The sequence below is a fragment of the Chelonia mydas genome, chromosome 1, assembly GCF_015237465.2.
Source record: "Chelonia mydas isolate rCheMyd1 chromosome 1, rCheMyd1.pri.v2, whole genome shotgun sequence".
NCBI lineage: Eukaryota > Metazoa > Chordata > Testudines > Cheloniidae > Chelonia > Chelonia mydas.
In genome coordinates, this window is record NC_057849.1 from 40,865,419 (window position 1) to 40,890,611 (window position 25,193).

Below are 25,193 nucleotides of genomic sequence, written 5' to 3' on the forward strand. Positions count from 1 at the left end.
ATGTTATAGCAGTCTCAGATGTTATAGCAGTCCCAGCACATGTTGTTCGTTTTAAGAACACTTTCACCACAGATTTGACAAAACACAAAGAAGGTACCAATGTGAGATTTCTAAAGATAGCTATGGCACTCAACCCAAGGTTTAAGAATCTGAAGTGCTTTCCAAAATCTGAGAGGGACGAGGTGTGGAGCATGCTTTCAGAAGTCTTAAAAGAGCACCACTCTGATGTGGAAACTACAGCACCCAAACCATCAAAAAAGAAAATCAACCTTCTGCTGGTGGCATCAGACGATGAAAGTGAGCATGCATCAGTCTGCACCCCTTTGGATCTGTACTGAGCAGAACCCGTCATCAGCATGGATGCATGTCCTCTGGAATGGTGGTTGAAGATGAAGGGACATATGAATCTTTAGTGCATCTGGCATGTAAATATCTTGCAACGCTGGCTAAAATATTGCCATGCGAATGCCTGTTCTCACTTTCAGGTGACATTGTAAACAAGAAGCGGGCAGCATTATCTCCTGTAAATGTAAACAAACTTGTTTGTCTGAGTGATTGGCTGAACAAGAAGTAGGACTGATTGGACTTGTAGGCTCTAAAGTTTTACATTGTTTTATTTTTGAATGTAGTTATATTTTGTACACAATTTTACATTTGTAAGTTCATCTTTCATGATAAAGAGGTTGCATTACAGTACTTGTACTAGGTGAATTGAAAAATACTATTTCTTTTGTTTTTTTTACAGCACAAATATTTGTAATAAAAATAAATATAAAGTGGGCACTGTACACTTTGTATTCTGTGTTGTAACTGAAATCAGTATATTTGAAAACGTAGAAAACATCAAAAATATTTAAATAAATGGTATTCCATTATTAACAGTGCGATTAATCGCACAATAGCAATTTTTTTAATCTTGAGATTAATCACGATACATTTTTAAAATCTCTTGCCAGCCCTAATCAAAAGACATGCAAAGTAACTTAATTTTTCTTACTACAATGACATTCACTTAATACGATTGCCTCTCCAAGATTCTAATTTTTGTATTGATTTGTATTGCCACCTATTTTGAGAGAACAGACTTTCATCTTCTTTAATGGATGTATCCATATCTGTATGTTATCAATGTTCTGTATTGTTCAGCTTAAAAAAAACAGGAGCTGGAATAGACGCATTTCACTGATCAGTATGTATTTTAATTGCTCTGATACAGTCCTGTTGGATGATTATCAGAACCAGTGGGTAAGAATGACAAATGCAAAAAGAAAATGGCTGTTTTGTAATTTGGCTTTATTTTTCATCAGCAGAATAATGATGTGAACAGTTTTCTAGAACAACTTTTTCACACCTGGAAGAACTTGCACACAGGACCCGCAGAGAATTGAGAGCACTCAAGCACCTTGCAGGATTGGGCCTATACTTTGCAAATGATACTGAATGGAACTTGGCCACTGGAGCAGGTTAGACAAACACCTGTCAGATAATGTCTAGATAATAGTCCTACCTGTCTAGATAATACTTAGTCCTGTTGTGAGTGCAGGGGACTGGACTAGATGACCTCTCGAGGTCCCTTCCAATCCTATGATTCTATGATTTGTTTGTGCAATTTGTATCTGAAATATAGTTCAGTAGAAGCCTCCTAATTGGCACAAACAGAGAGAAACAAATGTACCAAAATTAAGCAATGGTCTCAATTATTAGAGGTTCATGGGAACACACTGCACTGGGAAATACTGTTTAGTTTCAGATAATGCTTTAAAAAGGTACTCCAAAGCATTAAAATATTTTCTAAAACAATATTAAGGCAAGACACTCATTTAACAATCATAATCGAGCTGGGAAACAGCATGAAATGAACAAAGGGCAGCACAGTGAGAAATTTTTGCTAGCAATTGGTGTGCCATTATCCCAATGTTTAAAGTCATTGAAATACATTCCACTGAATCCTTGGCAATTTTCCCAATCAAGCGGGTGTGCCAATTATTAAGGTTCAGATTAAGAGGATTTTTCTGTATTTCTGACTTTGATCACAGTACTGTTTACCGTTAGGGTAATGTTGGAGACTAATTCATAAAGGAGGACAGCACTCATTTCTGCTTCTTTTAAAATCTTATCCACAGTGATGTAATAGGAAATCACAATGAGAGTGCATAAAAAATGTCCAGGTTTCTGCTATTTTCATTTCCTATTTTTGACTTGAATATTTAAGATATATTTTCCTGTAAGAACCCTGTTGAATACTTAATATAGTATTTTATACTCTACAAAATTAATGATACTCTCTTAAAAGCTTAAAATAAGTGTCTTTCACGGTTTTCTTTTTCCATTTGTGAACCAATTTTCCCCATTTGTGTTTCAAATAAAAATGTAGTTTCTTTCCCCCACCTACATTATATATCACATTGGGAACAATATTTGTTTACTACTGTGGAACAGCACAATCCAATTTAAAACAAATCAGAAAGTGACTTTTCTAAAGTCCATATTTAGAAATTGGAAGACTTTCCCAAACTGATACATTAAGGTAGGTCAAACCTGGGGCAATTACTGCTACTATACAGAGATCTGCAGATATGGATGAAAGGTAGCGTTTATAAAAGTTAACTTCAAACATGATAATAACTACTTTTAAACCCTGTGGTGATGCTTTTTTATATATTCCTTTCATATAAATAAAGTGTATTAGCAAATATAGCTCTCTCTATTGTAAAATGTGATCACAGATTAGATGCAAAAGACTACACTTGACTATTTTTAATGGTGGATACTTCAAAAATGAATATGTATTTACATACCTTAAAGAACTCCTTTTTTTCAACTTGTTCATTGCCATCTGCATCCAACATTTTAAAAGCAATATGAAATCCAGTTTGTGGTTCTGCAATGAAGTGTTAAAAATACATATACATTTGCTTATAAATAACTAATGCAGCAGGATTATCACCTGCAGTTTCAGTTTTTCATAGTTGGACAGATGCTTTGAATTCCCAACAAACCATATTACCCAGATGCAACTATTATGTAAATGTTAAAAAAACACTGTTTTATATCCATTTCAAAAGATAGTGATGTTGGTAATGAAATTCTAATAGTAACTACATATAGCAGAATATCTTGATCTGTTTTCACCAGTTCTGAAAATTCAGTCCATCATAGTGCCCTAGATTCTCTTCCTATGATCCTCAGCCAGTTTCCCCATTTTCTCCATTGCCACTGACCATCTCTAAGTTCTAGCTCTATGTCCTGTACCTACTTTCATGCTAAGAAGAGCTGGAAGAAACCTCCAAAGCCAATCAATATTCCCAAATTGGTTAGAAGAATCACTGTAGAGTGGTCTCAGGTACTTCTTCCTCTCAGAAACTAAGCATGCCGTAGACCATTATTTTCAGTCTCTACTGCCCCGAGAAGCAAGAGACTGGGTTTGTAAATCAAACCCAGTTCTCTCAGTTAGGAGCATGGGAACTAGCAACAGGGTCCGGAGCCAGCCCAAGTATTATTTTTTCTTAATAGAAAATCTCTATACATTTGAGCTCCAACTTTTCCCCTTTCGGTACATTGTGTATTTTGTTCCCCAATACCTATTTTTTAAGGAAATGATGCAAATAATTTGCAAAAACATGCACTGAATTTCTTTCACCAAATTGCTGCCCCTTATCTATCAGGACAATTTCATCAGGTCTGAGTGTAGTAGGCACTAAGAAAACGCAAAACTCTCTGAACTACTTCTTTTGTCCATTTGAGGCTACCTGACTCACTAGTGGGTTGTCCTCTTAACTAGCCTGACCAGGAGTAATTTGACACCAAAACATGTTTGAAGTCCATTGCAGTAGCAAGTGACCGCACTGATATTTGGGAGTTTGTAGCTCTATGCAGGCAAACCATCAATTAGAAGAAAGCTATGGGACATCTCCTATAGTTTATCGGGGTCACAAGGGTCTCCAGGAATACAATGTCCAATACAAAGTTCAATCTCCCTTGGGAATGTGAAGCCTCTTCAGAGACGTTTTTAGTTTGGAGTTATATTTTTTTCAGCCATTGGCTGAAAAAAGTGTGGACCCTGATTTTTCTAACGCGCACAAAGCTTATGTTTTTGCAGAGTGATAACATTAAGAAAATGCCTTTTTTTGCTTTCCAGTGAATCTGGCAAAAATATAATACAACATGTTGTCTTTATATATCAGACATTATTTACCCCATCACCAGCCAATTAGCATTTCCAATTGACCAACCTTGTGATGCACTAATATTTGACAAATATCATTACAGCGTGCTAATCTGAACTCTACGGAAACTGGTTTCCTCTCTATGGAAATGTTTCATTTGAAACCTTTCACCAAGAGAGTTCTCTGGTTCAATAATAATAAGAGCACATCCCATAATAACTTTAGAGAATAAAAGTGTAATGATTTATTGTAAAATGATTAATGTAATCTGTGTTGTAATTTACAGATAAGAAAGCAGCCGGACGTAAAATATACAGGCTAGAACTGCTCATACAGTTCCCAAGACATGCTTATCTGATATGATCTAATGCCAATGGTATGCATTTTATAATGTAAATGTGGTTCAAAGAAGATCTCAAATATATTTGTATTAATTACACTTTCAGGCAAAACTGTAAAATCTGAACATCAGACCTGCATATTAGCCGAAAGTGGAGGTTCCATTCAGTCCTGCACAGCAAAACAGTATTAATTATCTGAAACTTTTATAATGGGCTAATGGGAAGAAAGTTTTTGATCGAGATGGCGTGCTCAGCTCCTGGAGTCACTCACCAGGAAAGAAATAATAGAATAATAGTGCTGGCTTTTAGCTGTTCACAACCCATAGCAGAGACTAACCAGGAGTATACCATTAACTAAGCCTTGGCACTAAACAAAAGATAATTGTGGTGACATGAGGCATGTCTGAGTGGGAAGCAAGTACTGCAATAGGTAAAATAAGGCCTCCATTTATTATGAAGAAATATTTTCAACACAGGCCCTTACCCTGATACTGGATTTCATATCTGTCCAGGTGTACAGAAACTGGGAATATTTTAGCCAATGGAGGAGTAGTACCAGAGGATAGCAGATCTACAGAATAGCTGTGTGGGGTTGGGAAAATCTCATTAAAAAAGTAAATAAAGCCTCAGAGAGCTTCTTCGAACAATCTGATTGTAGCTAATAATAATTAGAGAGTCATAGACACATAGGCTACATAATTATGAAATATCAAGAACTGATTGATATGGGATAGATATTAGATACAGATGGAAGCACTAACCCTTGTTGACATTGGCTTTCAGAATGACGTACATGATAACCTTTTGTGTAACTTCAGAAGCAAAATTAACATTGGATTCATCCTGTATAAATAGGTTCCTTTGTTTTTGCAGTTCAATTCATTCCTATATGATATACCCTGGAAATAATGTCATTTGATTGTCCGAAAATGTGAAGAATTGCTTGCTTTGAAGCGGCTTCATTTCCTTCTTATTTGATCCAATGCATCAACATTGGTTTTAATTCTCAGCCTAACAACTGAATTTAAAGAAAGTGAATCTTCTGCCATCTGATTTTAATTAAAACATACTATATAAGAATATTGATGCTGCTATGGGGTTCTCTTTTTTTAAGACTATCCACTGCCTGGTTTGTTTTGCAAAAAAATTAGTTTCACATTTTTCCAGTGGAGCTAGATCCTGTCTGCCACTTCTGGATTCAGTAAACCCCTGGCTGGTATTTCAATTTGCGTGGAAGAATGTTTTCCTTCTCTTAAATACCAGTAGTGATGAAGGTGGCCTATCTTGAAAATGACTATTTTCTATATGTAAGAGGTGACCATACTCCTCCTCTCTGCTTTATGTAGCACATTACTCAGCCAGAATCCTTCTAAGCAATTGCTATCTTTTTGGAAACATTTATGAATAACTATTGTGTGTTTAATATTGCTCACATTCATAATTATTGGGCCATTAGCTGTGGTACTGGAGGATCACTACTCGAGGGGGGGGCAGTATATTTGTATGATGGATTAGTTTATATCAAAACCATGCACAATGTTGTGATCTGTATTAGCTAGAGTTTCCTGAAGGCTGATTCCTTCATGCCATGTATATTGCATTGCTACAGTACAGCCAGGAGGTGCTTTCCTCTAGCCACCATCATAACCTCTGTATTGCCTGAGTTCAGTTTCATCCATGACCTGATCAAGCTCTGGGCCATCTTGGTTATACAGGTATGGTTATATGTGGTGAAAGATAGGTAGAGCTGTGTGTCATGCGCATACTGCTGGCACTCAAGTCCAGGTTATCTTTCCAATTCACCTAGTGGCTGTATGTAGATGGTAAATAGAACTGTAAAGAGAATCAATGCTTGAGGCCCTCTACAAAGTGAGGGGGCTTGTGGGAAAGATGTAATTTTCCATCACCATTCTCTGGATGCATCCTTCAAGGAAGGGCTCAAAATCATGTTAGTGCAATCACCTTTCTCAGGTAAGACAGCAGTATCTCATAGCTGAGAGTGCTGAATGCTGCAGAGAGGTCCATGAGGATGTATGTCCGTCCATCATCCACTGACATCAAGAGAGTTAAGATTTTTGGTTTTTTCCTGCTTTCGTGAGTCTAATGGTTTGAGAGAGGCTATACTGGCTAACAAAACTTGGCCTATATGGTTATATAATTGGAATGTATCACAGCTAGCCAAAGGCCTCACTTCATAATGCCCATTATATTCATTTTGTCTTCAAAAGCTCTCCCTGACTTTTAATATTTCCCAGCTTGAGGGACAGACCACCAGAGTAGTACAGAGGGATGGTATGTATGGAGCACAGGCTAGGATCGGTGTCTGTGAGGAAAGCTAAAAGACCCAAGGTCACCCCAACAGACCCAACATATAATTGCCGTTATATTTGCAGTTAAAGCAGCAGATGGCTCTCTTGAAAGCCACCTGCCCTCACTCCCTGTTCCCACTAAAAGAAAAGGAGGACTTGTGGCACCTTAGAGACTAACCAGTTTATTTGAGCATAACCTTTCGTGAGCTACAGCTACAGCTCACTTCATTGGATGCCTACTGTTCCCACTGCAGCCCCTAATGAAGGTGGCTGCAATAGCACTTTTCATGTCCAGGACTGCAGGCTCAAAGAACTACCTGCCAGCCCAAACATCTTTTCCCTGTTCTCTTCAGTCCAGCCTTGTGTAGCACAATGAATGGTTTCCACATCTTTGGTAAGTAGCGGCTGGAGATGGTGAGGAGGGCTACTGAAGTAATCAGCAGACAACAGGGCAAGCAGAAGAGTCAGCAAAATATATATGAGAGAGAAAAAAACCCAAGAGAAATGGAACAGAGAGGAGGAAAGGAATGAGAAGAAAATGGATTAAAACGTGAAGCGATGGCAGCAATTGTCTGAAGGCATGGTATGAAAGAACATGATGGGTTCCCAAACAAGAATGTTGTGAACTACCTCTGTCTACGTAGTATCCTTTATATACCTTAGTATGTGAATATTAGAGAGACAGTGGATGAAGTAAAATCTTTTACTGGACCAACTTCTGTTGGTGAAAGAGACAAGCTTTCAAGATACCCAGAGCTCTTCTTCAAGTCTGGGGAAAGTACTAAGAGTGACCCAGCTAAATACAAGGTGGAAAAGATTGTTTACCATAAGTAGCTAATACATATTTGAAAGGACCATTCAAGGTGAAGTGGCCTGTTAACAACCCTGCACTTATAGGACAAAATGAGGGGGATTAATGGACTACAGATTGTTGTAATAAACCATCAATCCAGTGTTAAGACCATGATTTTTAGTGTCTAGCAAAATTATGATTTTAAGTTCCCAGGCTCATTTTTGGAGGTGTTGTACGTGACAGATACTCCTTTTCATACACGATTCATTGGGACACTGTGCTATACCACTGAACGAGTCCTGTTTGTTAAGATGTAAACGTCTCATTGCCAAACTTGACTAACAAATAATGTAAAAATACCTCCTTCCCTTGTCTCCACCAAATTCTCTTGAGTGGCCACCTATTCAATTCCTGACCCTTGTTGTGGAGCTTATCAACATCTTTAAAGTGCTGCTAATAATCACTGATAACACAATAGATTCATACTGCAGTCATTTGACATAGTATCCATTTACATTAATTCCCTAATGTGTAGTAGCCATTGATCTTAATATAAAATATTTTTTTATGTTGGGCTGTGATGCAGAAATCTAGAAGTCATACTTACTTGTGAGGATTGTCAGCAAAAAGAGGTACTCTGTATATGAGATCAGTCCTGAAATAAAATTGTACCAAAAATGAAATGGTGAATTTTAAAATCAGCATATTGATCTACAATATTTGCAGAAAGGCTTTTACAATCAAACTTTATATACTTGAAACTTTCAGTTTCATATTAATTGTATACTAAATAATACAACTTATGTGAAATAAATATTTTCTTTTGTCATTATTTGTTAAACAAAAATTTCTGATTCTATTTTCAGTGCTCTGGAGGTGAACTTGTTTCTCAAGCATCTCTGTCATGTGGAGGTTTATTTGGTATTAATAAAAGACCTGAACTAAATGTTTGGATTTTCACTGAAAAATGTCAGTGTTTATATAAAAGACGAATAAATTAAATGTGCTTTGTCACATTTAGTACCTGGGAGGAGAACTACTCTACTGTTATTCTGAAGGATCAAAGTATTTCATCCTTTGGCAGCTTTGAAAAGGCGGAGAATAGCTTTCCTTTAATTCTCAAGGGGAATATGGCAACACGCAAAGCTGCCAAGCTGCTAGATTGCACTGATAGTACTGCTGGGCCCTGTGCCAAAAGGAGGGTTTTTTTTTTTTTTTGTTTTTTTTTTTAATAGCAACATGTCCTTTCTACAAGGTGAAAGTGTTTTTCCCCCCTTTTGAAGGAAAATTCCAGAGTTTTCCTTTGAAACACCGATTTAAATGAAAAGCCTGAACAAAGATGTGACAGTGTCAAAATAGCAGCATACAAGCTAAAGGCAGAGAATATAAAAAGCTGATGGTTAAACAACAGAATCCTATGCATCTGCCCTATGATAATGTTTTAAGAAAAACATTTAAAGGGCTTTTTATGAACAGCTTTTGAAAATACTTTTAACTTGTGAAATAAACACTGTATAATGTAGAAGCTGTTTAAAGAGTCATGTTTAAACTACACTCTATTCAAAGATAAACATAATTTTTATAATTTATATTTAGCTAATTGATAGATAAGGAATCCTCTTAAGCCTCAGTGATAAACAAACTTGATTAATCACTATGCTGAGCCAATAACATTTTTATTTGCTTTGAAATAATTTAATATTTTACGTTTGTCATTTTATACTAACTCCAGAATTTAGAAATATTCATTTACTGAAAGCAGCATTGTCTGGAGAAATGAGCGCAGGGCTAGAACTCAGGAGAGTGAGTTCTAATTCTAATTCTGCCCCTGACACGCTGTGTGGATTTGGCCAAGTCATTTCTCCTTTTCTCTCAGTTTCCCCACCTGTAAACATAGGGATAAATGATACTTAGCCATCTACCTAACAGCTGTGTTGTGAAGACTAGTAAAGTTATGTCTGTACGGTGCTATGACCCTACAAAACACTAAGTATTATTTATATTTCAAAAATTGTGTTTATAACCTGAATGTACAATATTGTATTAGTTCTTTAACATAAAAGGCATAAATTATTTGTATTTATTATTTGTACTGTGGTGGTGCCAAGGAGCCCTAGTCCATTGTGCTAGGCACTGTACAAACACAGAGCAAAAAGAAAGATAGTCCCTACCAGTGATGTAGCGTTACATTTTATAGTGTTGGAGCCCTGCAGAAACGATCTGAAGTTGTGTGAGATAGTCTCCAAAACCTAGCCTGTGTGTGATGTCACCATAAAATAAAGTACCCATAGTCAAAACCTAACTAATATTTTACCAGTAAATTTTATCCAGTTGAAAATCTGTGCAACAGCAATTATGAGACTTCACACATTAGTAATAAATACACATATTGTATCAACATAAAACACGGGAAATTCAGCTTTTATATGCCAAACTGTAAACTACATAGCAAGGCACGTCCAAAGCACACATGTCATTAATCAAAAAACCCACTGGCGACCTGACAACATTAGTATTCTCTTCAAACTTCAATAAAGCATTTAAGATTCCAAAAAAGTATTTCACACTGGTCTCAAACTTTACTCAGGTGTTGAGTTTAGAGAATGCAGATTTGGAATGGTATCAGGTGATTTTCTCTATAATATAGGATTACCGACTTCTATCCTAGAGCAGGATTATGAACAAAGGTGCACAGTGAAACATTTTTTGTCTGCTTAATGACAGAGAGCGAATAGGAAGAATTAGTTAATTAGCAATTGCTCATGGACCTCTGCGGCATGTGAGTTTATCCTTAATTGGCTGAATTTTCAAGAGCAAAGGGTTTGAGTCACCATTGCGTTACTGCAGTTTCAAGTTGGTGTACCTCTACAGGAAGTAAACGGATGGAGTTATGCTGCTAAAAGGGGGAGTGATGCAATGAGGACTCAAACCCCACATCTTTATATCTGAACCCACAATTTTGCCCATGGAAAAACTTGCAATTTGAGCACAAACAGCAATTGCTTTGCATTCACCAATCATGTAGCTGGGCACCAAATGCAAACAAGTGTTGTCATAAATATACAGACCAAAGTACTAAGTACCAAATACACAGATCCAAATTACTATGGAATTTTAAAAAACACAACTATTAAAACAACCAACTAAAAAGATCAAAAGCCCCAAGGCTGAACCTTATTTTATGTTAATCACATTTAAATTATTCATGAAAGGCTGAGAGAATGGGGGAACACTCCTATTTGGTTTTAATTTATCATTATATTTTCTTCATGTTTAGACAGACCTTTGCCGCCCCAATCTATTTAATTTAATTACCCAGTCAATTTGTAATTGCCCATGACATCTTCTATTCTGTTAAATACTGTGTTGAAGAGATTTAAGCTCATACCTAGTTCTTTGAAATGTAGCTCATATTCCTATACTATACTAAGTAACAGGGCTTATGACAATGCTACCAGCAGATACTGAAATCAGTTCTTTTTCTCATGGCTCCAATAGAAGTACCCATTTTTTCCTCTCTCCATTGAGTGTTTCTTTCCCCGAAGAAGATATCTGTGCAAGATCCTAATTCCAGGGTCCTTATTTTGCTGCCTTGCCCCCACCCAAAGGGTGTGATAGCTACAGGCATCCGTGTGGGGCAGCAGCTGCCTAGATACAGCAGATTTCTGGAAGAAGCACTGCCACAGACCAGTCTCGGCGGTGTGAACTGCAGACCAGTATAGATTGGAGTGTTCTAACTGCCCCATGTACACCTTGCTGGTGTGAGCTAAAAAGTATTTAGTGCATACTGATGTAGTCCTGTACATCAATGCAAACTACGTGCTTTTAACTCGCACCAGCAGGGTCTACACGCGGCAGTTGGAGTACTCTGCAATTTACACCCCGGTAGACTGGTCTGCAGCACCACTTCTCCCAGAAACCTGCAGATCCTAAGCAGCAGTTGCCTAGTTTGCCTACAGCTACAGTGGCTCTTAGGCAGAGGTGGGCAAACTACAGCCCGCAGGCCACATCCAGCTCGCAGGACCATCCTGCCCGGCCCCTGAGCTCCTGGCCAAGGAGGCTAGCCCCAGGCCCCTCCCCAACTGTCCCCCCCTCCCCCAAAGCCTGAGCGCACTGCACCGCCAGCGCTCTGGCCCACCACTCTTGCCGGGCAGTGAGGCAGCATGGCTGGCTCCGGCATGGTAAGGGGGCGGGGGGTCCCGGGGTAGCAGTCAGGGGACAGGGGGCGGTTGCTTGGGTCAAGGGTTCTGGGGGGGGGTCAGGGGATGGGAAACGGGGGGGTTGGATAGGGTGTGGGAGTCCCAGGGGGTGTGGATAGGGGTCGGGGGTGTGGATAGGGGTTGGTGTAGTCAGGGGACAGGGAGCAGGGGGGGTTGCATAGGGGGTGGGGTCCCCGGAGGGGGCGGTCAGGGGACAAGGAGCCGGGGGGTTGGATGGGTCAGGGATTCTGAGGGGAGCAGACAGTGGGCAGGAAGTGGGAGGGGGCAGGGCCAGGCTGTTTGCGGAGGCAAAGCCTTCCCTACCTGGCCCTCCATACGGTTTTGCAACTCCGATGTGGCCCTCGGGCCAAAAAGTTTGCCCACCCCTGCTCTTAGGGGTGAGTATGAGGCAGCCCCAGTGTAGATCCTGCTGGTGCAAGTGAGTGATGGAGGCTTGCATCTCAAGCTGATGAAAGGTGGGAGTTGACATCTCATGCTAAATGAGAGCTGATAGGTAGGGTGGGGATAAGCCATGAAGAGCCTGAAAGTGAAGAGAAGTAGCTTATGTTTGATTGCAATGGAGGAGGAGGAGCCAGTAAAGAGAAACACAGGAAGGGGTGACATGGTCAAAGCACTGAGCTAGGAAAATGATCTTTGCAGCAACATTTTGAATGGATACAGGCAGGGCAAACTTGCGTTTGTCAAGGTCAGGGAAAAGGATGTTGTCATAATCAAGATACAAGATGAGGAGAGCCTGGACTAGAGTTTTAGCTGTAAGGATGGATAAAAGGGTCAGATCTTAGAGGTTATGCAGAAAGAACTGGTTAGGCTCAGACACAGCCTGAATGATGTGAGGATCTATAGAGAGGGCTAAGACGAAGATGATACCCAGGTTATGGGCCTAAGTGACAGAGATGATGGTGGTGTTGTTCACTAGTGACTGAGAATGAAGGAGGGAGGACTTGCAGGAGAGAGAAGATTAGGAGTTCTGCTTTTGCCATGTTGACTCTGTGAGCAGTCAGCATAGTAAAATAGGTAAAAAAAAAAAAAAAAAAAAAAAAAAAAGATAAAAATAGCAAAAAGGTGTACAATATTTCTGATTGTTTTTCCACGCCAACCTCAGTGACTTTAAACAAAGCCATGATATGTTTGATATTCTGTCTATGACTAATTATACTGAAGTCAACATATACCTGGCTGAGTCGAAGCAGGTTTTTACCATGGAATCATTTCCAAGAGAATTCATCTCACAGTAATATTACTTCACTTTTATTACTTTTATACAGATTTGACCACTTTACCTGATGCAAAACTGAACTGAGTTCTTCTTTGTGAAACTTTTTATTCTGAAGAGATTATTGACATTTATTCATTTTCAAGTTTACATTTAATAGGTGCAGTAGACAAGGTTTTTTTAAAACAATTTGTAAATATGATTGGTATATATGTAGACTCTATCAGAATTAAAGGATAAATGCTGCACACATTACTTAATTCTTATGCCTCAGCCAATTACAACCAGATTCCTTTATTTTGGATTAGCAAGCATGTTATATTTTCCTTGTATTAAAAAAAAAATTTCCACAGTCAAACTGCTAAGATTATAAAAGAATAAGTGTGGTTAATAAATAAAATAGTCTTAATAAAATATAAACACAAATATATCCATAAGAACGTGAAGTTAATTTTAAAACTGTCCACTAGAAGGCAGAATCTCCTAGCTTTCTATTCTGCAATCTGAACCAATGATAGTTTTATTGAATATTTAAATAACCCTTTGATGGTAGAAATAAGCAACCTAAATTGTGCCTTCAAACAGTTGTAGATTATTAGTTCCGGGCATTTGTCAAAGTACTATTTTGTATTTTTATTTTAAAATATATTTATAGCTTTATACATATGAAACTGAAACTGAATTCAGAGACAGAATGGAGGTTTGGTGGACCAAATACTGACGATGCTTCTATGGCAGCGGTTCCCAAACTGTGGGTCGTGACTCAAAATGGGGTCACACTATCAGCAGATGGGGTCGTGGCAATTCCTTCTGTGCAGAGGACACCATTTTGCTCCGCAACATGACCTCATATGTATAATGCATGTGAGGTCATGATGCATAGAGGATACCATTTTACATTACAAACTGGCATTCTCTGAACAGCATGACCTCGCATGCACCATACGTACAAGGTCACACTGGGCAGAAGACATCCTCCTTCTGGTGTGAGCTCACACATAGGGTGCATACAAGGTCATACACATTGTGCGGAGGATAGGGTGACCAGATGTCCTGATTTTATAGGGACAGTCCCGATATTCAGATAGGGCCTGTGCAGAGATTTTGGGTCGCTCTCTTAGAGTAACTTAGTTTGTGCGTGTTTGTTGCTGATGGATTGGTTAATTACTCCCTTATTTGGCATTCTCAATTTCTTTGCCTGTTCCCTTCCCTTTACTCCTAAAAAGGACAGGGATAAATTAAAAGAAAGTGGTGTTAATCTTTATTTGCTGGTCCTGGATTCCCGTTATAAAAATGTAATATCCTAGAGGCTGGAGTAACTGTTACTAGTTTATACTCCCAGCCCCTAAGTGGAGGCACTACAGAAGAATCCAGGGACTGCTGGTCCTAAGGGGTTGGGCTGGGGGCCGGGGGGGGGGAAGAGTGCGTGTTACTGAGGTCCTGTCTGAACAGGAAAGAATAAGGGATTCGACCACCCTTGGAAATCAGGGATGCCCCAGAAGAGGAGGGTACATTGTCAAGTATGATTTTTATCTAAGGTTTCTTTTCTATAAATTTTAAGTGCATCCAAATTACACAAAATCTATCCAACAACCTGTTGGGGTTAAACAAACAAAAGCCTACTTTGGGCTACAACCCACCCTTCTAGTAACTGGCTGTAGAGCTCTGCCTCCTCCATAGGCAGGATCAGCTAGGTGTTTTTACAGAATTTCCTGGTGTCCTAGGAATGCTTGAATGGGTCTTCAGTTCCCAGCCCTGTTTCCTTGTCTTGAAAAGCTGAGAGAGATCTCAGCAAGGAGTTAACTTTTTGCTAGCTGGAAATCAAGTTGAGCTTGTAGAACCTTCTTTAAAATATATTCACATACATAATTAGGTCCAAAAATATAAGATGTACTTTCAGTACCAAAGTGTGTTACCTTTATCGCCGAGGTCTCTAAAAAAGGTTGGTCCTGCTTTAGCCTTTGTGACTTTTACCAGTGCAGCATCTACCTCCTTCAAACACACAAATAAAAAAAATCAGTTGTGAAATAGAGTTTTAGTAACAGAAGGAATGAGAGTTCTTTTTGAGAACAGAACATTTTGCTTACCTTTTTTGTCAGTTTCTTGGCCATTGCTGTACCTGTAATAATAATAAAAAAATCATCATTCAGTAACAAACTCTGACTTGAAACTTTGATCTGTAGCATTTCTTCAGATTTTTATGAGAAAATGGTAAGTAATATGAAAGAGAATATTTTGTAGCCGGCAGTTTGTTTCTAATTCCCGCAATGATCAGGCAAGGACAATGTTCAAAAATAGTATGAATAACCAGTTCAAATGTTCTTGCAACACAGATGAAACCACAAATGGCTTCAGGTATTTACTACTAGCTCAGCAGTGTGCTTTTGCATACACTGTGCTATAAATCCTTAAACTATTCATACACATATATGCACATAACATATGTTGAAACAGAGTCAAGCACTCAAAAGTTAGGAAATGCCAGAATTAAAGTTCTTTTAATGCAGTTTTTAAAAATCCAATTTCGTAGGTTTTTAAAAAAGCAAACTGAAAAAACAAATTTCATCGCATGGAACCATACTGACCCCCACAGGTCATCCGCAGGGCCCCCATTCCCATATCTTCACCTGAGTAACCAGTATCAGTATTAGGCTGCTCTCCTCTGTGTGAACCATCCACTACAGGCAGGGGTGGGCAAACTTTTTGGCCTGAGGGCCACATCAGGGTTCCAAAACTGTATGGAGGGCCAGGTAGGGAAGGCTGTGCCTCCCCAAACAGCCTGACTGCCCCCAGGGATCCCCTGCCCCTTATCCAACCCCCTGCTCCCCACCCCCTTACCATGCTGCTCAGAGCCGCATGTCTGGCAGCCGCTCTGCCAGGCCAGAGCCAGCCACACTGCAGCATTTCCTGGACAGAGCTCGCAGCCCCGCCACCCAGAGCGCTGGAGGCATGGCAAGCTGAGGCTGTGGGGGAGGGGGGACAGTACAGAAGGGGCTGGGGGCTAGCCTCCCCGGCGGGGAGCTCAAGGGCCGGGCAGGATGGGCGCGCAGGCTGTAGTTTGCCCACCTCTGCACTACAGGGGAATGTGACACATATCTAGCCAGTGGAAAGCACAGAGATACTCTTGACAGCTGTGAAATAGAGATGGAGACACAGGAATCCTGGGTTCAGTTCTAGGTTCTGGATGGAAGTGTGTTCCAGTGGTTTAGATCTTTCTGCCCTTGTCACCTCAGCCTGTTCCTGTCCCTGCAATGTTTCTATACCCTCTGTAACTCCTGTCCCTGCCCCTATCCCTGTCGGGCTCCTGTTGCTCCCAGTTTACCTCCGTCTCCCTTCTTTCCCACCCCCTTACTTCTAATTCTTTTCAATACAAGTCAGGTTGCTTCCTCCTCCTCCATGCTGCCTGGGTGCTAGCAGAGAGCACTGAGAACACAGGAGAGTCTTCCTGTTATTGGTTCTGGCACTTAGTGCCACAGTGACTTCAGACAAGGGGGAGGAACAATTCGAGGTAAAGACCCACTCAGTTCCTGGAGTCCTAGGATGGAGCATGCTCAGTTGTTCTGTGGGGACTGTTTATGTGAAATTCAGTTGGCAATAGCTGCTATGTGAGGATGGAGCACACTAGTGCAGACAGAATCTTTGACGAATAATGATGGTGGCCTCTAATAAACTATTGAGCATGTGCTAACTACAATTGTCAGAGGCTTATAACTTGGCCAGATATGGGTGGATTTTCACAGGGATAGCAAAAGGTAACAGTACAACCGCACAGGCAAATTTCAAGTGCCTGCTTCAAATCACTGAGGTGCTAAAACTTCTCCATGAAATGGTCATATGACTTTTTTTTTAAAAATATGTGGACAAAATAATGCATTTCCCCTATCCTTGTTATCTGAAACAGTAGAACCATTTTTGCTGAAAAACTTTCCCAAAAAATTCAGCAGATAGCTGCCATAGAACATTTCAAAGTTATAAACTACTGAAATTCTGGTATTTTTTATAGAAAAAGTTTGGGGCCCTCAGCTATAGGTGTTGCTACTCAGACCACCTTATTTATTTATACATAGGAATATCAGCGTATGTATAAGTGTATTATACACAGAAAGACAAGGTGGGTGAAAGAATATCTTTTATTGGACCAACTTTTGTAGCTTGTTAACACTCTTCCAGTCATATAGGGGAAAGAAAGGGAGAGAGGGAAAAAAAGACAGTGTGGGGGTAGTGTTAGTGGTTTACAGATTGTTGTTAAAAACCATAAATCCAGTATCTTTATTCAGTCCAGAATTTTTAGTGTCTAGCAAAGTTATGAATTTAAGCTCCCAGGCTCATCTTTTGAAGTTGTTGTGCAGATTCCCTTGAGAATGAGAACTGAGAGATCACATATGGAGTGATAATTTTGTGAAAAGTGTTTGCCCATGGGTGTTTTTGTCTTTCATCAATTTCCTGAGAGAGTTCATTTGAGAGCATAGTGATTGTCTGGTTTCACGCTGGATGAGGTACACCACAGGTTGTGATAGGCATGTATAGGAGGACCCATGGATCTTGAACTTTATGTTGTGTGGGGAGGTGTTGATCATTATAGTAGTGGAGGTATGTCTACAGCAGGGGTAGTCTATTTTTTGCCAAGGTCCAAATTTCTTGGTGAAGATAAAGTCAAGGTTCAGACGCCAGAGAAAATAATAAAAAATAACAAGTAAAATAAAAAGATTTCAGGGTCTGTTCAAAAGCATCTGGCGGTCTGAATTTGGCCAGTGCTCTGCCTATTGACTAACCCTGGTCTACAGGCTTTACATGTGTTGTTCTGGCAGGGTCTGGTATGGCTTTCAGTTTGTGTCCCCTAGTCTGTGGGGAATTTGCTTCTGATAATGAAGTTGGAGAGACTGGGGCAGGGGGAGTAGTATTTGAAGGCCAGAAGAGGTGGTTCAGGACAGATTTCTTTCAGATATGGTCCCCATTGAGTATGGGTTGTATTTATTTGATGATACATCATATGGGTTGCAGTGTGTGGTGGTAGGTCACGACTAGGGGGTGTGGACAAAGGGGCTTTTATTTCTGTATCGAAGCAGGTTCTCTCAGCTATTTGGATGACCTGTTCCATGATGCAATCTACTTCTGTGGTGGAGTGTCCCTGTTTGGTCAAGGGCGTTTTTGAGTGTATTAAGGTATATAACCCGGACTTTCTCCTCAGAGTACATTATGTGGTATCTGAGTGCTTGGCTGAAGATAAGAGATTTCTTGGTGTGTTTGGGGTGGTTACTGGATCTGTGAAGATAAGTGTGGTGATCTGTGGGTTTCTTGTTGATAGTCGTCTGCAGGGTTCCACTGCTGAAGATGATATCCATTGAAGAACACCAGTTACAGAAAAGGTAACTGTCTTTTCTTCTTTGAGTGCTTGCTCATGTCCATTCCATATTAGGTGACTCCAAAGCAGTACCCCTGGAGGTGGGTAGGAGTTCACAGATGTGTAGATTGCAACACAGCTCTGCCGAACCCAGCGTCGTCCCTGGCCTGCCGAGTGATGGCATAACGAGCTGTGAACGTGTGAACAGAGGACCAAGTTGCGACTCTACAGATGTCGTGGATAGGGATGTGCGTCCCCTGGCTGAGTCCCATTCAGGACTAGAACTTCAAGAACTATTACTAAGGATAACTAATTCAACTACTAACAATATACAACTATATTACAGGTTTTTCAAAATTCTCAAGAACGAAAAACAAAACTAGCCAAAGCAGCAGACGTTCCAGCACCATCACTGGCGGCAAGGAGGAACTGAGGGTGAGGGGAACTGGCAGTGCCCCTTATACAGCGCCACGCAGGTGCCAATCCAGCGGATGCGAAGGTCAGTCCCCCATGGATACTGCTGAAGGAAAAACTTCCGGCACCAGTGCATGTGGCGAACACACACCCCTAATGTGGCATAGACATGAGCAAGCACTCAAAGAACCACCAATGATCAGAAGCTGAATACTAGAGCCAATGGGTGCGCCAGAGATTTGGTCAGGAAGTGGAGACAGGGTGTCAAAGATGGAGAAGGGAAAGGGCTGAAGTGGGCACAAGAGCAGATGGGGCAGGAGCAAATGCAGCTGCAGGCAGGGAATGTGTTGAGTAGCCAGTGAGCTCTGGCTGTTGCTGGGTTAAATAGTAGTTAGTTCTGTCCCTCCACCAATCAGGAACTGTAGTCAGTTAGGCAGCCCCTGTTAGGATCAGCTGTGTTCAGTGTGTTGCTAGGAGACTGCCCCTACTGCAGCTGGCTCCCTGACAGGCACAGAGCTGGCCTCACAGTGCTTAGCTCAGCAACTTTATCACAGGTGATTCTCTTATGCTGTTACAGGAATCATTTGCTGAAAACTGGTCAAACATGCTGATTTAGTGTTCTAATTACAATGATAAATTATGCTAGGCATGATTAGTAAGGATCCCCACTATAATGTCCATAATACAATAGGGCATCTTAAATCATAGAAGTTGGAAGCTGCAGACCAGGTAACAGTTTATGTATTTTATCCTTTGAAAATAAAAAAAATGTATCCAGGTGATGACTGTTTCCAGTAGATTTTTTTCATCTGAATGGTGCTGCAGAAAAGATGGGTGGGCAGGCAGACTGATGAACTTGTCTATTAAGAAAGGACAGCTTTTAGCAGCCAAACTGGATATGTAAGCACAATGGCCAGGGAAGAAGAGTGACATCAACTGAGGTTGGGGGAGAGAAACTGAGCAGCCAAACCGGGAAGGAAGATATGAATTGTGAAGGGTAGGAAAGAGAACAACATGAAGTAAAGAGAAAGACAGCAGGAGACGGGGGTTTGAGAAGCAAATGAAAACATTTTACCACTATTCTTAGTACAGGAAATGCTACAAATACTGGGTGTAGTAATGCTAATTTCTTTGGTTTAATGGCATCCACTATAAATAGATTTAAAAAAATCTACATTGTTACAATTTATTCAAATTAATGTGGTTTACTGAGTCATAGATAGTAAGCAAAAATTTATGGAAAGTAGTAACCTTGTTGAATCGAAATTTCAAATTATGCATTATTCGTTTTTAATATGGTCATGTGATTAGTATAGTCTATTACAATAGAGATTTTAAGGCCCTTTTAACAACAAACTACATACAGGAGTCTCCTTTCAAAAAAATTTAAAAATATTTTATAAGATTTCAATCCAGTTATCCTTTTAACACAGTAGCCATACACATCATTTGGAAAACAAGCTTAAACCAATGACTAAATTTCACATAGAGAAATATTGTAACTACTATTGTAGTTTTCATAATATTTCTTACACACTGGTTTAGCCCTTAGTGTTTGTCCTTGTTACTGATTCAGTTTCTTGCAAGGAGTTCCCTTTAGAATTCTAACAAGGCCAGCTTTGTTAATATCATGCACTGGCCCATCAAATGTGTGGCTCTCTGAAGAACAAGGTCTTCTAACGCCTTGTCTACATTGGTTAGGGAAACAAGGCTAACTCCTGTCTAGCAAGAGCCATGCTTCAACATGGTTTGCTAGAGAGGTGCCAACAGTTTCCCTAGCCAGTGCAGACGAGGCCTTAAAAACATGCCATTAATAGGATTTATTTTAAAAAGGGGCCCCTTACATCCTTAAAAGATTATGGGGACATGTTAAAGCTATCATTCCTGACACTTGACCATATATACCAAGACCCAACTCTGTCTGAGGAATACAGGTGGGAATATAACTAGAACCTATTTGTTGAGTAGCAAAACTTATGAATGCAGTTTTCTGCAATTTTAGTCGAATTCAAAAACAGTGTATTTTTATATATACCCACAAATCAAAGATTAGAAAATTCATTTACAGTAATAAGACTAATCAGTGCCTTAAACGTAATTTTGAATTTTTATTTTTATGAGCATGGAAGAATGGAAAACACCTCTTTTGCTACAGATCTTCCAAGCCCATGATGGAATTCTGGCTCAGGAAATAAACTGAAAGTTTTTTAAGTCCCCTCCTATCTAAGAGATTCCATCATCTGATTTTCGCTATTTACAGTGGATCTACAAAGCAGCAATCAGGTACAAGCACATCTTGTTACAGGCAAAGGGACATTTTAGCTTTACGAGTGAAGCTGCATTAAAAAACATCAAGAGTACATAAGAGTAAAAAAAATGTATTTGCCTCCAGCTAAGAAAATGTAGTTAGTTGACAACCATAGCTAAGAAAACATCACCAAGAGCAGCTACTTCAGTTTTAATTTGCCATAGGCAAGCACGGTCTTTTGTCATGTACATTTTTGACAATAGAAATGTTTCCATCATCTATCATCTCTTTACACTAACATGTGGAATGAATTTGACATCAGTGCTAGGATTAGCATTGGAACAGTACGGAATTAAACAAGTGCACGCTTGCACTCAGTAACACCAATTACTTTCACAGGGTTAGAAAAGGCTTAAAACTGACAAAACTGATAAAAGGTATTATCAGAGTAAAAGAATCTTATGAACAAAATCACTAACATCTCCCATTTTGATGATAAAAATCAAAAGCCGAAGTGAGAAACTTAACTCACATGCCGAACAAAGCTGAATTTTTCATGTCTGTATATTTATTTGTTTTTAAATAAGGAAAATTCCATGCAAACTAAAAAAATATATAAAACCCCACCATACACTGAAGTGCCATGTCTTCAGTTTAGAACAATTGCCCAACAGATATTTTTGTTCAGGAAATTAACAGACTACCATCACCTTGACTTAGCAAAGTTACTGAGAAAATTTCAGTAGGATGCCATTTTGGCAATATTTCAGACACAGCAATACCTAGTTTAGAAAAAATAACCAACAAGATTTCTCTCTCAAAATCTGCTTTTTAGTTGTTGCCTCCCCTGCTACTTTTGTTGGCGTTTGGCAAATGCAATATCTCATCAGCATTCATCACATGTTACAGCTTCTTCTCTAAAGAATAAAGAGAGCAGGATTAATTGAAGTTACAATAGCATTAACTCAGGCTCTGATCCTGCAATCTGTTCCCCGTAGGTGTGGTCTCTGAAGTGGTGTGGAGTCCCACTGCAGTGGGGTATGCACAAATTCAGGGGTCAGAGTATGTGGATCAGATTCCAGGATTGGGGCCTAATTAAAACATTTACTTTACTAAATCAAGGTTAAAATTAGCCTAAAAGCATGGGAACATCACATTACTCTGACCTACTGGCTTTGGGCCTTCAGATAAACAGGGAGTTTTCAAAAACAGCATATTATTTTTCATTGTTATTCAGAATTAAATCAACAAATTTTACGTAGTATTTATTCACAATGACAGTAGTCGCAATAGCTGTTCCCCTCACCCTCTTGTAAATTAGAAATACTAACACTTTCCACAAAGTGGCATGAAGTCACTGCTAAAATGTGGGTGGATGTGGTTATATTTGTGTGTACACACTTATACACACACAAAGTATTTATCACACATATGGTGTGCATTTATGTTTTTATTTCACACTTTGATAGCAGGGGACTGGACTCAATGACCCATGAAAGCCCTTCCAGTCTTTTGTTCCTAGGATAGACAAAGATGCCAGTTGGCCACATACAACAGTACATATTTTAGTACTATTGCTCTCTTCACTGGTTAACTACTGACGGGTTAACAACTGATTAAACCACATCACATGACCCATCTGGTGCCGTGTTTTTGCTTTTCTCCTATTTGGCTGGGATTGAGACTTGAGAGCATGCGCTGGGTAGACAAGTTAAAACAAGGGTGAATTTTGTGGGATGGTTCCTGACGGTATGCTAGGGCAGTCCCTAACTCCCACACTGAGAAGTCTCTCTACTTTTTGTCCATGAGACCCTCAGTTTGGGGATTACTTTTGGACGCCCTCACCTCAAACTCATTCTACTTACGCAGGGAGCAACCAAAACACTTAGTTTCATGAAGCTCTGGTAATGGGACTGCAACCATTCATCTTCGATCTAGATCTTATTGCGTTCTATCATCATGATAGAATATGTTCATATGTTCACTCTAGCAGATGACCTGTGTCTTAGTAACTGGACAGAGGCATCGACCTAAATTTACAAGAGTGACTAATGATTGTGGGTGCCTAAATTACTGGGTGCCCAACTTGAGACATGTTAAAGGGGCCTGATTTTCAGAGAGTATGGGCTCAGCATATAATTATTTTCAGTACACACAAAACTTTGAAAAAAAATCCAATCTGCTGTCATGTGCTCCTGGGAAATGCACCTAAAGATGGGCAGTGTCAGGATACGTCTACATTTTGAGCTGGGAATATGATTCCCAACTCAAGGAGACTCTCTCAAGCTACCTGTCATCAAGCTAGAGTTCTAAAAATAGAATGTAGCCACAGCAGCATGAACAGTGGGAAAGGGTAGGCACTCAAGAGTGAGTGTCCATCAGAGACGACAGGCAGGTACTTGGGGCAGCTAGTCCCTCCAGCCACTTGCACTTTATATTTTTAGTGCACTAGCTGATGACAACTAGACAAAATATGTCTCCTCAAGCTGGGACTCACACCCCATACTCAAAGTGTACACATATCCTTAGAACAAGGAAAAAAATTAACCTCAAGAAGAGAGGAAAAATGTTTTTGGGGTTAAGCCATAGGACTAAGACTCGGGAGAGCTGGATTTAATTCCTAGCTATCCCTCAGACATCTTATGTGAACTTGGACAAGTCATAATCTCTCTGCCTGTTTTCCTGTAAAACAGAGACTATAATACTCCTTTGTTTGTCTTGTTTATTTAGACTTTAAGCTCTTTGGGACAAGGTTTGTGTTACTATGTGTTTGTAACAGTGTCTGCCACAACAGAAACAAAGTTATAAATGGTGGCTCTAGGTTATACTGTAATAGAAAGAAAATTCAGGGATCAACAATTTATTCTTTAAAATCTACTTTTGAAAGACTCATCTGGAGAGAGTACTAGGCTAAAAACATCTTAAAGAAAAATCAAAGACTCTTATGGAGTCAGTCTACAAGTCCTGATCAGCTGTGAAAAATCCTGAAAAGACAATATCTGATCAATAAATAAGAGAGCAGGGTTAAAATAATGAGTTAAGAACCTAACTTTAGCTAGCAATCACTTATTGATGCCATGAATTGCCAAATGAAAAAGTAATTGATACAAGCCCTCGCCATCACCTGAATTCGCAAATTTGAATTAAAACCAAATATAACCAATGAAATGGCTGATTTAAAAAAATAGAATATCAAAAGTTTCTGATATGATGATTTATAGAGCATGGTTTTGTATCTTTCAGAAACGTATATGAACATTATTTATTTAGTGCAATAGTTCCACTGAGGAAATAAGTAGTATATGCACACTCCCGGGTTGAGGCCAACTTTGGCAGATCTCCACTTCAGAGGAGCAGTTGCATCATAGCCCAGAAATACCAGAAGATTTCTTTATGAGTAAAGCCGCCTGGGATTGAGAGGGTGGGAAGCTGTTGCAGGGAGATAACATCAAAGGATAACATGATCTGTTAGGAAACTGCAACAGACCGAAATTTCCAGGAAAGCCCATTTTCATAAAATGCTAGAATTTTTTGAAGAGATGGTAAGTTACCAACAATAATTAAGAATTCCAGAAATGATCAATGGCTTTATGGTCATTAATCAGTCTATCTAGGTACATACTTGATTCTCATCTGAGCACCTCCCAAATGAAAAATGTTACAAACACATTCTCTCCTTTCTCTGCCTGTAAAGGTAGCTTGAAGGGTAAATTTATGTGTGTGTAAGTCTATGGGGAAAGTTTATTGTGAAAAGCTAAATTAAGATGTGGATTTTGCATTTAGTTCTGAATCTAGTGAAGTTAGTGGTCAGTTCTTATATCTTGCAGAAGTGAGTTCCACAGCATTGGTTCAGCTCCCCTGAAGGTTCTGTCTCATGCACTCAATATCTTTGACTCTACCCTGAAATAAAGTGGGAACAAATTCTATAGAGTTAATATTGTTATGTTTTATATTATGTGTTCTACTTCTCTTATAACCGAAAACTAGTTTTGACATCATTTTAACATAGGAGTACATGCTAGGAAAGGAACTATATATATATATACACACACACAAACATCCACTGATCCATCTCAATCTGGTAGTGTCCAGAGGACCTGATAGGGGGGAAGGGGCAGGGGTTCCACTGTGCTAGGCATCGTATCTCA

At 39.6% G+C, this 25,193-nt stretch overlaps 1 protein-coding gene across 8 annotated transcripts in view; it reads right to left on the minus strand.

The window, feature by feature from the left end:
* The window catches only part of MICU2 (mitochondrial calcium uptake 2), a 253,633-nt gene that overhangs the window by 42,877 nt on the left and 185,563 nt on the right, over window positions 1-25,193 (minus strand). For 6 of the 8 annotated variants that reach the window (XM_007059116.4, XM_037891043.2, XM_043530701.1 and 3 more), the window contains 4 exons: window positions 15,130-15,161; window positions 14,959-15,034; window positions 8,217-8,264; window positions 2,799-2,881 (listed from right to left, as the gene is read on the minus strand). In XM_007059116.4, the coding sequence (XP_007059178.2) occupies window positions 2,799-2,881; window positions 8,217-8,264; window positions 14,959-15,034; window positions 15,130-15,161 (239 nt within the window). The remainder of the gene's footprint in view (window positions 1-2,798; window positions 2,882-8,216; window positions 8,265-14,958; window positions 15,035-15,129; window positions 15,162-25,193) is intronic. The other 2 variants (XM_043530681.1, XM_043530686.1) reach the window with 1 other exon arrangement.